The sequence below is a fragment of the Haliotis rufescens genome, unplaced genomic scaffold (genome assembly GCF_023055435.1).
Source record: "Haliotis rufescens isolate VD_foot unplaced genomic scaffold, xgHalRufe1.0.p SCAF_10, whole genome shotgun sequence".
NCBI lineage: Eukaryota > Metazoa > Mollusca > Gastropoda > Lepetellida > Haliotidae > Haliotis > Haliotis rufescens.
The window spans coordinates 2,692,116-2,705,239 of NW_025963780.1; the positions used below are offsets into that span (position 1 = coordinate 2,692,116).

The window sequence follows — 13,124 nt, forward strand, 5'->3', positions numbered from 1 at the left end:
AAAATTCAACAATGGGCAGACAAATGGGGCTTCTCCCTTAACTCAGATAAAACAACAGGAGTAGTATTCAAACATAAAAACATGAAACCTGCCTACCCAATCCTCCAGCTAAACAACCAAACAATCAAATTCCAAAAACAAACCAAATTCTTAGGACTCATTTTCGATCAACACCTCACCTGGGAGGCTCACGTCCAAAACCTAAAAACTAGATGCAGCAAAGACCTTAACACACTAAAATGTCTCACCGGCTCTAACTGGGGAGCCTCCAAAGATACCCTCCTCTCACTCTATACAGCGCTAATTAGATCAAAACTAGACTACGGCTGCGCAATATACAATACCCTAAACAACTCTCTATCTAAAAAACTTGACTCAATACAATACCAAGCCCTTAAACTAATTACACGCACTCAACATGGCACCTTACAGGGGAAATGCCACTAAATCTACGCAGGGAACATCTAAGCCTTAATTTCTGGGCCGCGTCCCAAACAAACCCTCTCATCCAAAACTTAATTAACCAACACATTAGACCAAGAAACCAAGCTCTAGAAATATTCCAGCTATATGACGGCGATCTGCAAATAATCGAGTCTGGACGACACGATCCAGTGATTGACATCATGAGCATCGATCGACGCAATTGGGATACGATGACATGCATTAACCAAGTCAGCGAGCCTTACCACCCGATCCCGTTAGTCGCCTCTTACGACAAGCATTTTCGCCTTTTACGGCAAGTATGGGTTGCTGAAGACCTATTCTACCCCGGAGTCTTCACGGATCTCGCAGTCCTGTAAGACGGTTGTTAACCTCGCGATAGATGCTTTTATGAGGAGGAGGAGGAGCAGTACCAGTACCTCTCGGAGACGTGTTAAGTCTTATCTTAGTGATATGATATTTACATCATCAAATAATTATTTCTAAAGGTATTCACTTCTCCATATGGAAGTTAATGTGTATCTAAGTAGAAAAAGGTAATTATTTATTTGATCTTTGAACTCAGAGGATAAAGTCTGTTAGGACTGATCCACTACAAAAGGTAACCCTTATATGTCTTTATAAGCCATTCCTACTAATTGACAAATTGGGTAAGTGACAAATGGTGAACCTAAATTAACTTTTGTTCAGCGTTCTGCCTAGACTATAACATCTAGTCTCTGAAATGAACATATCGTAGAGACAAAATATAGTTGTTAAATTATCTTTATAAAAAAATAATAAAAAAGGAGCCAAGAGACTCTCTTCATTTTCAGAACTAGACTTGCATCGGATCAAAAACACTATCAATGGGAATATATGATAAAGAACATTTATTGACGAATCAATTTACTACAAGCAACGTTTTTGTAGTTAAACAGTCACTGCATAATATCCAAACCACTCATGTTATCGTCACGTATCTCATGCTGTTATAAGCACTTGTGACCAACTCGTGCCATTTCGTTAGAACCGATTAGACTGGTTCCAATTCGTTCCCGCGACAGACTGGGAGGCAGAGCAAGAGCATCGACACCAAGTGGAGCTTCCATGAATCAGTCTAGAAGCCGATGTGCTAGACAGGGTCCTAACAACGATATCCCGTTCTCGGAGCTCGCTGCTGGGAAGGAGCTTGTACGCTTGTGGTCAAAGGGGAACAACTCATACTGTATAAAATTACGTCCCTTTTCCCGGAAGTCTGAACGTAAACACCAGCCAGAAGTGAAACGGAACCCCGAAGTCTGCTGTCCATATTGGACTGTAGACACTTAATAATTTTCATCAATAAGGTACTGCGATTGATGGTGATTAGTTGGCAATTTCTTTCTTGAGTTATGGGCGTGGACTAAAGTTTTGATGATTCCTCGAGATTTACATATATGCCTGTAATTGTTCAGTAACCAAGCCAGCTCGTGTTATGGGTTTTCGAGCCCCTAAGACGTATTTATCATTACGTGTCGAATAACAATCCCTGTACACTAAAATTAAGTTTTACCTTAAAGAAAACGTATTTCTATTAACACTTGGATGGTCAAATGACCATGTCTTGTTAATTTTATAGCGATAATGCCTCGCTGAGCGAGACGAGTCGATCAGGCACTATCTTGTTAGTAATGTTACAGTCACAACTCTCCATTACAGTCAAATTAAAAATAGATGCTCAACATGGTCAGTCACATGACATTACAGACAGGAAGTTTACAAGCCCCAGCTGATACACAATCGGTATCACCAGGTCAAGTTTGATTAAAAACAATGTGCATTTGTGAAAAAGTATTAAATCTACCTCTACATTTAGTGTTGCTATTTGTCAAAAACATGCAAGTGTTGAAAAAAAGAGTCTAATTTTCATTCATATTTATGACCCATGAAGATCCATGGTAGAATACGTGTTCAGCAACCATTGCTTGTTGTAAATGGCGACTGCTTGTAAGAGGCGACAAACGGGATCGGGTTGTCAGGCTCGCTGACTTGGTTGATGCATGTCATTGTATTCCAATCATGTAGATCGATGCTCATGATATCAATCACTGGATTGTCTGGTCAAGATTCCATTATTTACAGACTGCAGGCATATTGCTGAGTGCAGTGTTAAACAACAAACAAACCATACATTTTGTAATGATTTTGATTCCAAGTCTTCAGTCAGCCCCTTGTCATCCCTTCACTGTGTAACAGACTGCAAATTTGTCATGAATCCCAGCCTCATAAAGTGTAGAATAGGTCTTCAGCAACCCATGCTTGTCGTAAAAGGCGACTAAAGGGATCGGGTGGTCAGGCTCGCTGACTTGGTTGATGCATGTCATCTATCCCAATTGAGTGGATCAATGCTCATGATATTAATCACTGGATTGTCTGGTCCAGACTCGATTATTAACAGACCGCCGTCATATAGCTGGAATATTGCTGAGTGTGGCGTTAAACAACAAACCAACCAACCAACCCAGCCTCGTAAAACTAAATGTCTGTTCGGTCTAGTAAGCTCTTCTTATGATAACACTAAAATCTACTGAAAATAATCTTAAGAGCCATGTCCCTCTTATGTTTTGCAGTCAGAAGCAAAACCATGTACACATGTGGACTTCAATTGTAGCATATTTTAGTATACATTACAGCCTTTGCTCAAACCATTATGCTTTCAAATGTTTAGAGAATGTTTAAAAGAACCTCCAATAACATGAAGTAAGCTATGGCATGTCACGTTGGTGTGAAATCAGTTGAATGTCAAGGATTTGTCTGCCATGCTCACTTTAATTTAAAAGTTTTCATAATTGTAAGATGTCCTGTAGAGGTGATCAAGTGGAAGTGTTTCGAAATGATAAATATCCTGTATGAGGACTGAAGATTGTATTTAGCAAGACAACTGTTATAATTTAAATTCTGAAAAGACCCCAAGCTGCGGAGGTCAACAAGTCCAGACGTGGAAACTGATCCCCCCAGCATCCTTGCTTTGCAATTTATATATCCAATGTTGCATACACTGGTTGTCAATTCTGACTCAATCTCTGATTGACAAGGTCGACGCCATGTTTGGTTGTAAACACTGAAAGTAATACCTACTTGACCTTTTATATTTACATATGTATCCCTAAATGACCCATTGTTTCATCCATTGGCTTCATCCTGGTGAGAAACACACCCATTATAGGATACATATGTTTATGAGGTCTTTCTGGCAAAAGCCATTTCTTGACTCTGAAGGTCACTTGTTACGAACCAAGGATACACGCATCTCTTTAACTCACATTGAGATTTTATGATAGGATATACACCAAACTAGGCCCACACGGTCAACAGCAGGAGGGCCAAGGTCACCAGAATTGAGAAAGGACATCATCATGACAAGTGTTGCAGAACCTCTGTTTATCTCTTCATTTGTGTTTATTTTATGATACAGAGACTGAGACTCCCCATTGTTTGATATGCTTCCCCCCACCCCCCACCCCACCCGATCCCAACCCACCCACCCACATGGTGAAGTTGAATGTATAAAGAAAGTTCAATAGTCTTGCCTGTCAACAGTATAAGGATCTATACCGAGGCGCAGCCTTTACAGTAATTAAAGAAGTGGTTATCCATAAATTGTGTATACTTTGTCATCCGTCAACATCTAAGTAATGCCTATCAAACATTTTAATTGGCAAACTGGGAAATATAAATAATTTGTCAAGAGATGGTTATTATTTTCGTTAATTCAGAGGTATGTTAATTTTAAGATTACACTCACTGCAATAACATTAAACTAAGCATCAAAGCTTATCAGTGAAATACAAGTCACTTCTTCAAAGCCTTGACATTAGCTATAACTACAGCATGGGTTGGGAAAGGTTTAGTTCCAACAGGGACCATTTTATATGGTCTCTGGTTCCAATTTGGGAATTTTAACAAACATTTGCAGGAGACTTTGGGCTGAATATCAGCCTCTGAACACATCTAGATGAATCCCACAAATGTATATTCACCCAATGCCTCTGTTGCTATGATACTCTGTTTTTGAAAACCACTGGGCCAGGCACAAAAATATAAAAAGAATTTGAAAAATCTCCTTTTTTGTGTGTATGATCAGAAGGGTGAAATTAGAAAACAGTTTTGAAATAATTATGTTGCCCTTGGAGTCTTCTTTGAAAGATTTAAATACTATGGATGGGTTTGGATGTGTCCCCAGGAACCTGTGCTTGTCGTCAGTGACTCAGTGGGTCGGGTTGTCCGGAATATCAGTATCACTCAGTATTGCTCAGAAAAACAAATTTGGCACATCCTCATCCCTGAAGTGTTTTATAACTGAAGGTGAGCTTCTGTACCTCTAGTACCCTGGGCCCCGTTCCACAAAGCGATCTTAGGGCTACGACTGTCGTAAGTCAGTGTTAAAGAATGGGAGTTACGACCGACTTAGCGCTAAGATCGCTTTGTGGAACGGGGCCCTGGTTAAGTTGTAGGTCATTGGATCCCATTGATTTAAGCCAAGCAGGACAAACAACACTGGATTTGTTGTACAACTCTGATGATGACAGTTGTTTTTACATTTTAGGTGCATGAGGAGTTTGCTGGAAATCTGAAGCAAGATGAATGTTGCGATACGCCAATGGTACGCATCGTACTATGTGAGCCCGTTGCGGAAGTGGGTGTATGGGCAGTTGTCTGTGTTTGCGGATGGCGTGGCGTTTCATGATGGGTCGAAGAAGCCAGCACTTACAGGGGATCTAGTCATCAAGTTTGGCAAGATTGCTTTGATGAAGAAGGCTTCATCTTCCTTTATCTTTGGTGCGATAACTATCGTGGACAATAAGGGACACACACACTGGTTTTCTTCATTTCAAGACCGGTCATCCGTCTTCTTGGCCATAAATCATTTTTTTCTAAGTGCTGCCATGGCTTCTGAGTCTTCCAAGGTCAAGGGTATCCCTGAAGGTCAAAGGACGAAACTTGGAACTGATCTTCTGAGGATTGTAACAGACTCCGAACAGACTCTGGAGCATGCAACAACTCGCCTCTCTCAACAAGGGGAACAGATTGACAATTCCATAGCAACCATGAATGACCTTCATAATGACCTTGACATTGCGGCCAATTTCGTCTCTGGCCTCGAGGCTTGGGTCGGACGATGGCAGATGCCCAAGAAGTATATCCATGTTGATCCGATTGTTTTAAAAGGCAATGATGTTCCTCAGGTCTTCGACTATGAAATGTTGTATTCAATGATTGACAGTAAAAAATTTCATCCTCAAAAAGACGGAGTGATAAGGATATCCAGTGACGGTGTCACAATCCTGAATCTTGCACAGAAGGTCCTTCAGCATTTCTCTTGGTCGATCATATCAACTATAAGAGTTGTCAGCCCTTGGGAGCTGCTTGTTACGCAGAATTTCATTGGTTCTCCAGATTTGAGCTATTCCATTGTCTGTTCCAACCTGATCCACATTTTGAGGAAAATAGAGTTATTTGCCCCTGGCAGGCGGAAACTTGATTATGACGTGACGGTTCAGCATCGTCTTCAACAACATGACCCATCCCCAGGTATGATCAATCAATATTATCATAATTTTCAAATTGTTATCAGATGATTTTCAAACAGAGACTGAGGGTAACCCAGAAATTGGTATGCACAGAAAATGACCACACAAGATCAATGAACATGATGAATTATGGTAAATTATGGTTTTGGTTTACATAAAGTAAGGCATTACAATGGGTCATTAAGTGGCCGTAGCAACAAGTAACAGACCCTAGAATTAATGTTTGTGCACTCCAGAATGTTGAGAATATTGTCACTGTTGAATGTCTTGAACATGTTGAAAGGGGCCAGTCTCCTTTCTTGAATCCAGAATATTGTTGGAAGCTGGCAAGAATTCAGTGTTTACAAATAGGTATCCAAACCGTGTTTGACAAAGAGATAAGAAACAAATCAGTTTGGAAAAGGCTTTGGATTTCCCTCCTGTCACTCTTATATAGATAAGGCCATTTTTCTAGAAACTTTCCCATCCAGAAACTTCTCAAATGATCAAGCCTGCCATGTTCTCGTGCACAAGGGAAGATAACTCTAGTTCTAGTACACTACCATTTCTGAGAGCTCTACACCCTGCTGTTGACTGCGGTTCCAATCCAGCCATGACAGCACTTTATATATTGTTTCTAGTAGGGCCGACAATTTATGAGTTTTTGTTTTCATCCCAAAATAAATCTCTTATTTGGAAAAACATTTTGTTCCATATTGGAATAAAATGATTACACTGGCAGAGATAAAAGATGTCCATTGTCAATGTATTTTGGATTATAACTAATATTCTGTCTAAACTACTGCATGTCTTCGGTGAAAAATTTGTTGTTGCAAACAAATATTACCTCTGGCTCAACTTTATGTGTCCAGTCCAGTTTTGTCACACAGACACAGACACAGACACACAGACACAGACACACAGACACAGACACACACAGACATACACAGACACAGACACACACAGACAGACAGACCTTGAATGCAACGTTAAACCCCATTTCAACTCACCTCACCGGTTATAATGTAGGTCTCACTTGGCAACACATTGTCACAATATCAATACCAATATTTCGCGTTTTACTGACCCCCTGAACCTGTGCCCACAGTTATGACAGCATGTATGATGAGGTCTATGTATGTTCCAGCATCAAGGAGTGCCCCAACATCGTCGGCCGCAGTCTCAGACAAGACGTCCGACAAGAGCTCCACTGACACTAAATCAAACACTACCAGCAAGAAATATGATTTGTCTGGACTGGTGGACGATGTGGATGTCCAGGATGACGACCAGTCACAGGCCTCCATGTACAAAGAGGTGATCACTGACCAAGAAGTTGACCAGTTGACCGCGACCTTGAGCAATCTGAAATCAATGGCTCTTGCCGTCCAGCATGAGGAGGACATTCAGAGCGAGAAGCTGGACGTTCTGAAGGGGTCTGTGGACAGGGCCAATGATCGTCTGTCCGCAACCACGAAGAGGACAAACAAACTTCTGTGAATGAGAATACAAGGGTTAGATGATGGAGATACAGAGTGACAGTGATTTTCTTCCCAGTGTTTTATATTCTGTATGGTGATGGAAGAATGTGAATTCTGTAAGGTGATGGTCGAAGGTGAAGGTCGTTGTATTGATATTAGAGCTGGACAGTGATTAATTTGAATCAGAATCATCAGATTTTTGTGTATATGTTGACATTAGTGGGTTTCAAGGACAAATATCCTGATGTGAAACATGAGCAAGACATGATGTCATATGTAACCTGTGGCCGTTGATGAAGATTACAAATATTGTTTAGAAATTGAAATTATTAAAAAAAATTCTGAATGTAGATTTGAAAATGAAAGTCCCTCCTACAAGAAAACTATTTACACATAGGACTTGCGAAAAGTATACTTTCAATCAAAGATAGCAATTTGTTATTTATAAAAAAATCATAACATTTTTAGTCAACTTAGTTGTCACGACTTAACAAATATATTAGAGCTGCCTGTTCTGATGAGCTATGTTGTTTTATCATCATTTGCAACATGTGGGATTCCAAGTAACAATATAGGTCCCCAGTAACCTATACTTGTATGCCCATGGGGATTCTGTGTAAGAATATAGGTCCACAGTAACCTATACTTGTATGCCCATGGGGATTCCGGGTAAGAATATAGGTCCACAGTAACCTATACTTGTCTCCCCATGGGAATTCAGTGTAAGAATATAGGTCCACAGTAACCTATACTTGTCTCCCCATGGGAATTCAGTGTAAGAAAATAGGTCAACAGTAACCTATACTTGTCGTAAGTGGCACCTAACTATTGGGCTGTCAGATTCGCTGAATCGGTTGATGCATGTCAATGTATTCCAACTGCATGGATCAATATTCATGATACCAATCACTGGATTGTCTTGTCCAATGTTATGATGGATGACAGATAATGATTAATGGTGACTCTAATTACACAAAATGTTTTTGTTTGAAACCAAGCACTTATTACACCAAGGGTAGCAGATCGCAGACAAAGCCATGGAGGTCGGCCAACATTTTTTCTTAAATCTTTCGGGGCGGTTGGGTAGCCAAGTGGTTAAAACGTTCACTCGTCAGGCTGAAGACCTGGGTTCAATTCCCAAAATGGGTACAATGTGTCAAGCCCATTTCTGGTGTCCCCTGTAGTGATATTGCTGGAATATTGCTAAAATTGGTGTAAAACCATACTCACTCAATCTTTCCATTCTAGTTCACATGGTCTTCATTGGTGATTGATTCCCATTAAAATAGGGAGTCTTGTGTACAGTGTGATTTGAGTACACATTACTGATGGATATTTCTAGTCAGCCTGTCATTAGCTGTTATTTATAGTGCAGATATTGCCATATCCTTATCCAGTCAGAACTCAGTGAGAACCCTGTCAGATAGATCCCCACATTCTATTTCGCAAGTGTGACTAAATGTGGGCAGGCGACTTGGTTGATTGCACGTGTCATTGTTTGTTGTTTGACGCCACTCACCTATATTCCAGCTATATGATGGCCCTCTGTAAGTCTGGACCAGACAAACCAGTGATTGATGTCATGAGCATTGATGTGCACAAGTGGATGAAATGCATCAACCGTGTCCTGAAGACAAATTATAACATGGGTCTTTGTGGTGGTTGCATGTATCATACTGTGATGGGATGTTGGTCAGCCTCTCAATCACTGGTTTCTCTGCCCAAGACACAACTACTTACAGCTATGTTATTGTGAGAATATCTGTCAGTCAACTAGAAACTGATTCAGAATACGTATCTCCACAGTTTCTTTTCAGAATATACAGTGTGTTCATTTATGCTTCTTACAATTGATTTATCTTCATTGTTTTCATCTGAATAATCACATTTTTTGTGATATTCTGACTGGAGAGCGATGTTCATTCCAGATGTTGTGATTAAGAAAATATTTTGCTGTTTGTTATAATGAACATTGAATAAACACAATTGTTTGTCACAAACAGAGGATTGGCAGAAAGATGGAGTACCTTCAGAGAGTAGTATACCAATGTATGTCAAATTTAAATGTGATTAAAGCTTTAAACCAATAGATTGCATGCTCCACTTATGATACTTTTCAGTATTGGTGTACCAGCCGTTTAAAGGCGCTGCAATTCGCAGTGAGTTGCATCCCTTGCCCAAGCCAGAAACCTTTGATTTTGGGTTTGAATCCCGGTTCGCCGGATTATGTTTCTAGGTTTGTCAGCACCATATCCAATCTAGTGGGTTTCACTGAAGTGGTAAACGTCTGAGACCTGCATCACTTGGGGCTTTCCTCCCACATTAAGCTGACACGTCGTGATATAACCGGAATACTGTTAAAAGCGGCGTTAAATCCAGCTTGAGGTGAAACGGGTTTGAGGTCGCAAACAAGAGTATTTATATGTGTTTGTGGTTGCTTGTACTAGTATGGACCAATGTCGACTTTATTGGGCTTGCCCATTGAGCTACTTTGTTGCAGTTATACATGGATACCCTACTCGACACAAAGTACTGACTCTGAGCCGACCAGTCCAAGTTTTATGACTTAATGCCCAACGCTAGTCAGGGTAAAAACAAGTACCACCTTGTAATCATAATGTAACATATTTTGTTATGACGCGGCCTGGCGATCGAATCCCGTCTATGGAGCTCAGAATGGCATGGATGGTGTTGGGTTGCTTTATACTACCCAGTAGTTAGCACAAAAAGTTGGGTGTTCATGCATGGGTACTGTTGTTATTACCCTGTCTCGCGCTCTGGCCTTTACCCTGCTGTCTGTTCCTTCATGGGTATGGCTTAAGGGAGCTCTAGGCTGTGGCCTTTACCTCGCTGTCTCTCCTCCATGGGTACGTCTTAAAGGAGCACTAGGCTCTGGCCTTTACCCCGCTGTCTGTCCCTCCATGGGCATGTCTTAAAGTAGCACTAGGCTCTGGCCTTTACCCCCGCTGTCTGTCCCTGCATGGGTACGTCTTAAAGGAGCACTAGGCTCTGGCCTTTACCCCCGCTGTCTGTCCCTGCATTGGTACGTCTAAAAGGAGCACTAGGCTCCGGCCTTTACCCCGCGGTTTGTTCCTCCATGGGTACGTCTTAAAGGAGCACTAGGCTCTGGCCTTTACCCCGCGGTTTGTTCCTCCATGGGTATGTCGTAAAGAAGCACTAGGCTCCGGCCTTCACCCCGCTGTCTGTCCCTGCATGGGTACGTCTTAAAGGAGCACTAGGCTCGGCCTTTACCCCGCGGTTTGTCCCTCCATGGGTACGTCTTAAAGGAGCACTAGGCTCTTGCCTTTACCCCCGCGGTTTGACCCTCCATGGGTACGTCTTAAAGGAGCACTAGGCTCTGGCCTTTACCCCCGCTGTCTGTCCCTGCATGGGTACGTCTTAAAGGAGCACTAGGCTCCGCCCTTTACCCCGCTGTCTGTCCCTGCATTGGTACGTCTTAAAGGAGCACTAGGCTCCGGCCTTTACCCCGCGGTATGTCCCTCAATTGGTACGTCTTAAAGGAGCACTAGGCTCTGGCCTTTAACCCCGCTGTCTGTCCCTGCATGGGTACGTCTTAAAGGAGCACTAGGCTCCGGCCTTTACCCCCGCTGTCTGTCCCTGCATGGGTACGTCTTAAAGGAGCACTAGGCTCTGGCCTTTACCCCGCTGTCTGTCCCTGCATTGGTACGTCTTAAAGGAGCACAAGGCTCCGGCCTTTACCCCGCTGTCTGTCCTTGGAAGGGTACGTCTTAAAGGAGCACTAGGCTCTGGCCTTAACCCCGCTATATATGAGGACGGTGAAACGCAGCGAATTTAGAAAATGTATCACCGTGTGTATCAATTTGTTGACCTTTGGGAAATACAATGTGTACACACACATTTACAAAAAAAAATCCATAGACGAAATATTTCCATATAAGGAAATAGAAAAAAGGCTGTCCCAGTAATTGTGTATAAAAAAGGAAAACTGTCACGTGGTAACCTTACGTTGGATGTCTATTTGTTAGATGAACTATAAATCTGTCATAAGTAGCCATTACAAAAACATATGTCCTTATGATTGACATATATACGATGACAGATCTGTCATAGAGTGACCGAGAACACTGGTACATTTCAGAAATGAACAACATCAGTTCTTTGTCGGTGCTCAGTCGTGATATACGCCTTCTCATAATATTTAGCCAGTCTTCGCGTTGACGATTCTCACAGATTAAAGATTAAAAGGTAGCATTGCCCTTCAACGTGGGTTATGTTGTAAAGCAGATTGGAATTTGAATACACGTAGAACCGACAATATTGGCGTCTTCTGGTCTGAATACATTTTCATTTAACTGTTTTATATTTTTTTCATTTTTCAAATTAGGGATAGACATAAAAGGACAATAGTACTGTCTTGCATAACTTGCTTTCCGTGTACTTTAATTACATGTACAATTGATGTTCCATCAACAAATGAATGGTTGGTTGGTTTGTTGTTTTACGCCGCACTCAGCAATATTCCAGCTATATGACGGCGGTCTGTAAATAATCGCGTCTGGACCAGACAATACAGTGATTAATATTATGAGCATCGATCCACGCAATTGGGATCGATGTCATGCATCAACCAAGCCAGCGAGCCTGACCACCCGATCCCGTTAGTCGCCTCTTACGACAAGTATAGTCACCTTTTACGGCAAGCATTGGTTGCTGAAGACCTGTGCTGAATGATGTGCACTTTTATGAAATGTCGACATGTGAAATATGGGCATGCATCTATAAATGTTAGAGGATATGCATCTATGAGAGTATGATGGTGACTTAGGGCAGGGCACGCTTACACGTTTCGCGAACACCTGGTGTCATCACAGATTTTCAGTGATCCATTCATGTACTTTCACCGCTATTTTGCCTGTTATGCCAAGTGGAATCTGTTTCGTCGGATGCTTGAGCATGGTTATTCTCCGGCTTTGACCTTTTATATTAGCCATAAAGTTTGACGACAATGCATCTGAAAAGGGATGTTGCACAATTTCATAAATCGCTCTAAGGATGCATTGGACTCCGCTATGAGCATCTACTGTTAATGCGGGGCCTAGTGGTTAAAGAGTTCGCTTGTTACGCGGAAGACCCGGGTTCGATTCTAGACACGAGTACAATGTGTGAAGTCAATTACTGGTGTCCCCCCGCCGTGATATTACTGGAAAATTGCTAAAAGCGGCGTAAAATCAAACTCACTCACTCACTCACTCAAAACTCTGATGACAAGTCAGATAAAGTTTACACTACACCTCTTGATTAGTCTTAAAAATAATAAAGTTTGAAGGATGTTTAGTTTTGCTTGATAACACATTTGGATGTTAAAATACACCTGACTGCACTATTTCCATGTCACAGGGAGTCTGTTGGTGGCCAGCGCCCACTTCGGTGGCTATGTGATGGGGACACTGCCACCTGCAATCAGCAATATTATATTACATCTATATCACGGCCACCTGTAATCTGCAAGATTAAATTACATATATATCACTGCCATCTGTAATCAGCCATATTATATTACATCGATATCACTGGCACCTGTAATCAGCCATATGATATAACATCTATATCACGGCCATCTGCATATATATATCAAGGCCACGTGTAATCAGCAATATTATATTACATCTATATCACTACCACCTGT

At 41.5% G+C, this 13,124-nt stretch overlaps 1 protein-coding gene across 1 annotated transcript; it reads left to right on the forward strand.

Annotated features, from left to right (window-relative positions):
• Positions 1-1,672: 1,672 nt before the first annotated feature.
• On the forward strand, positions 1,673-9,545 carry LOC124145449 (synaptosomal-associated protein 47-like). Its single transcript, XM_046515213.2, has 3 exons — positions 1,673-1,772; positions 5,012-5,997; positions 7,123-9,545. The coding sequence occupies exons 2-3, from the start codon at positions 5,046-5,048 to the stop codon at positions 7,473-7,475; spliced, it is 1,305 nt and encodes a 434-aa protein (XP_046371169.1). The 5' UTR covers positions 1,673-1,772; positions 5,012-5,045; the 3' UTR covers positions 7,476-9,545.
• The last annotated feature ends 3,579 nt before the right edge of the window (positions 9,546-13,124 follow it).

Coding starts and splice junctions, on each gene's coding strand:
- LOC124145449 (XM_046515213.2), top strand. CDS start 5,046: ATGAATGTTGCGATACGCCAATGGTACGCATCGTACTATGTGAGCCCG. Junction 5,998..7,122: donor ACAACATGACCCATCCCCAG/GTATGATCAATC, acceptor TGTATGTTCCAG/CATCAAGGAGTGCCCCAACA.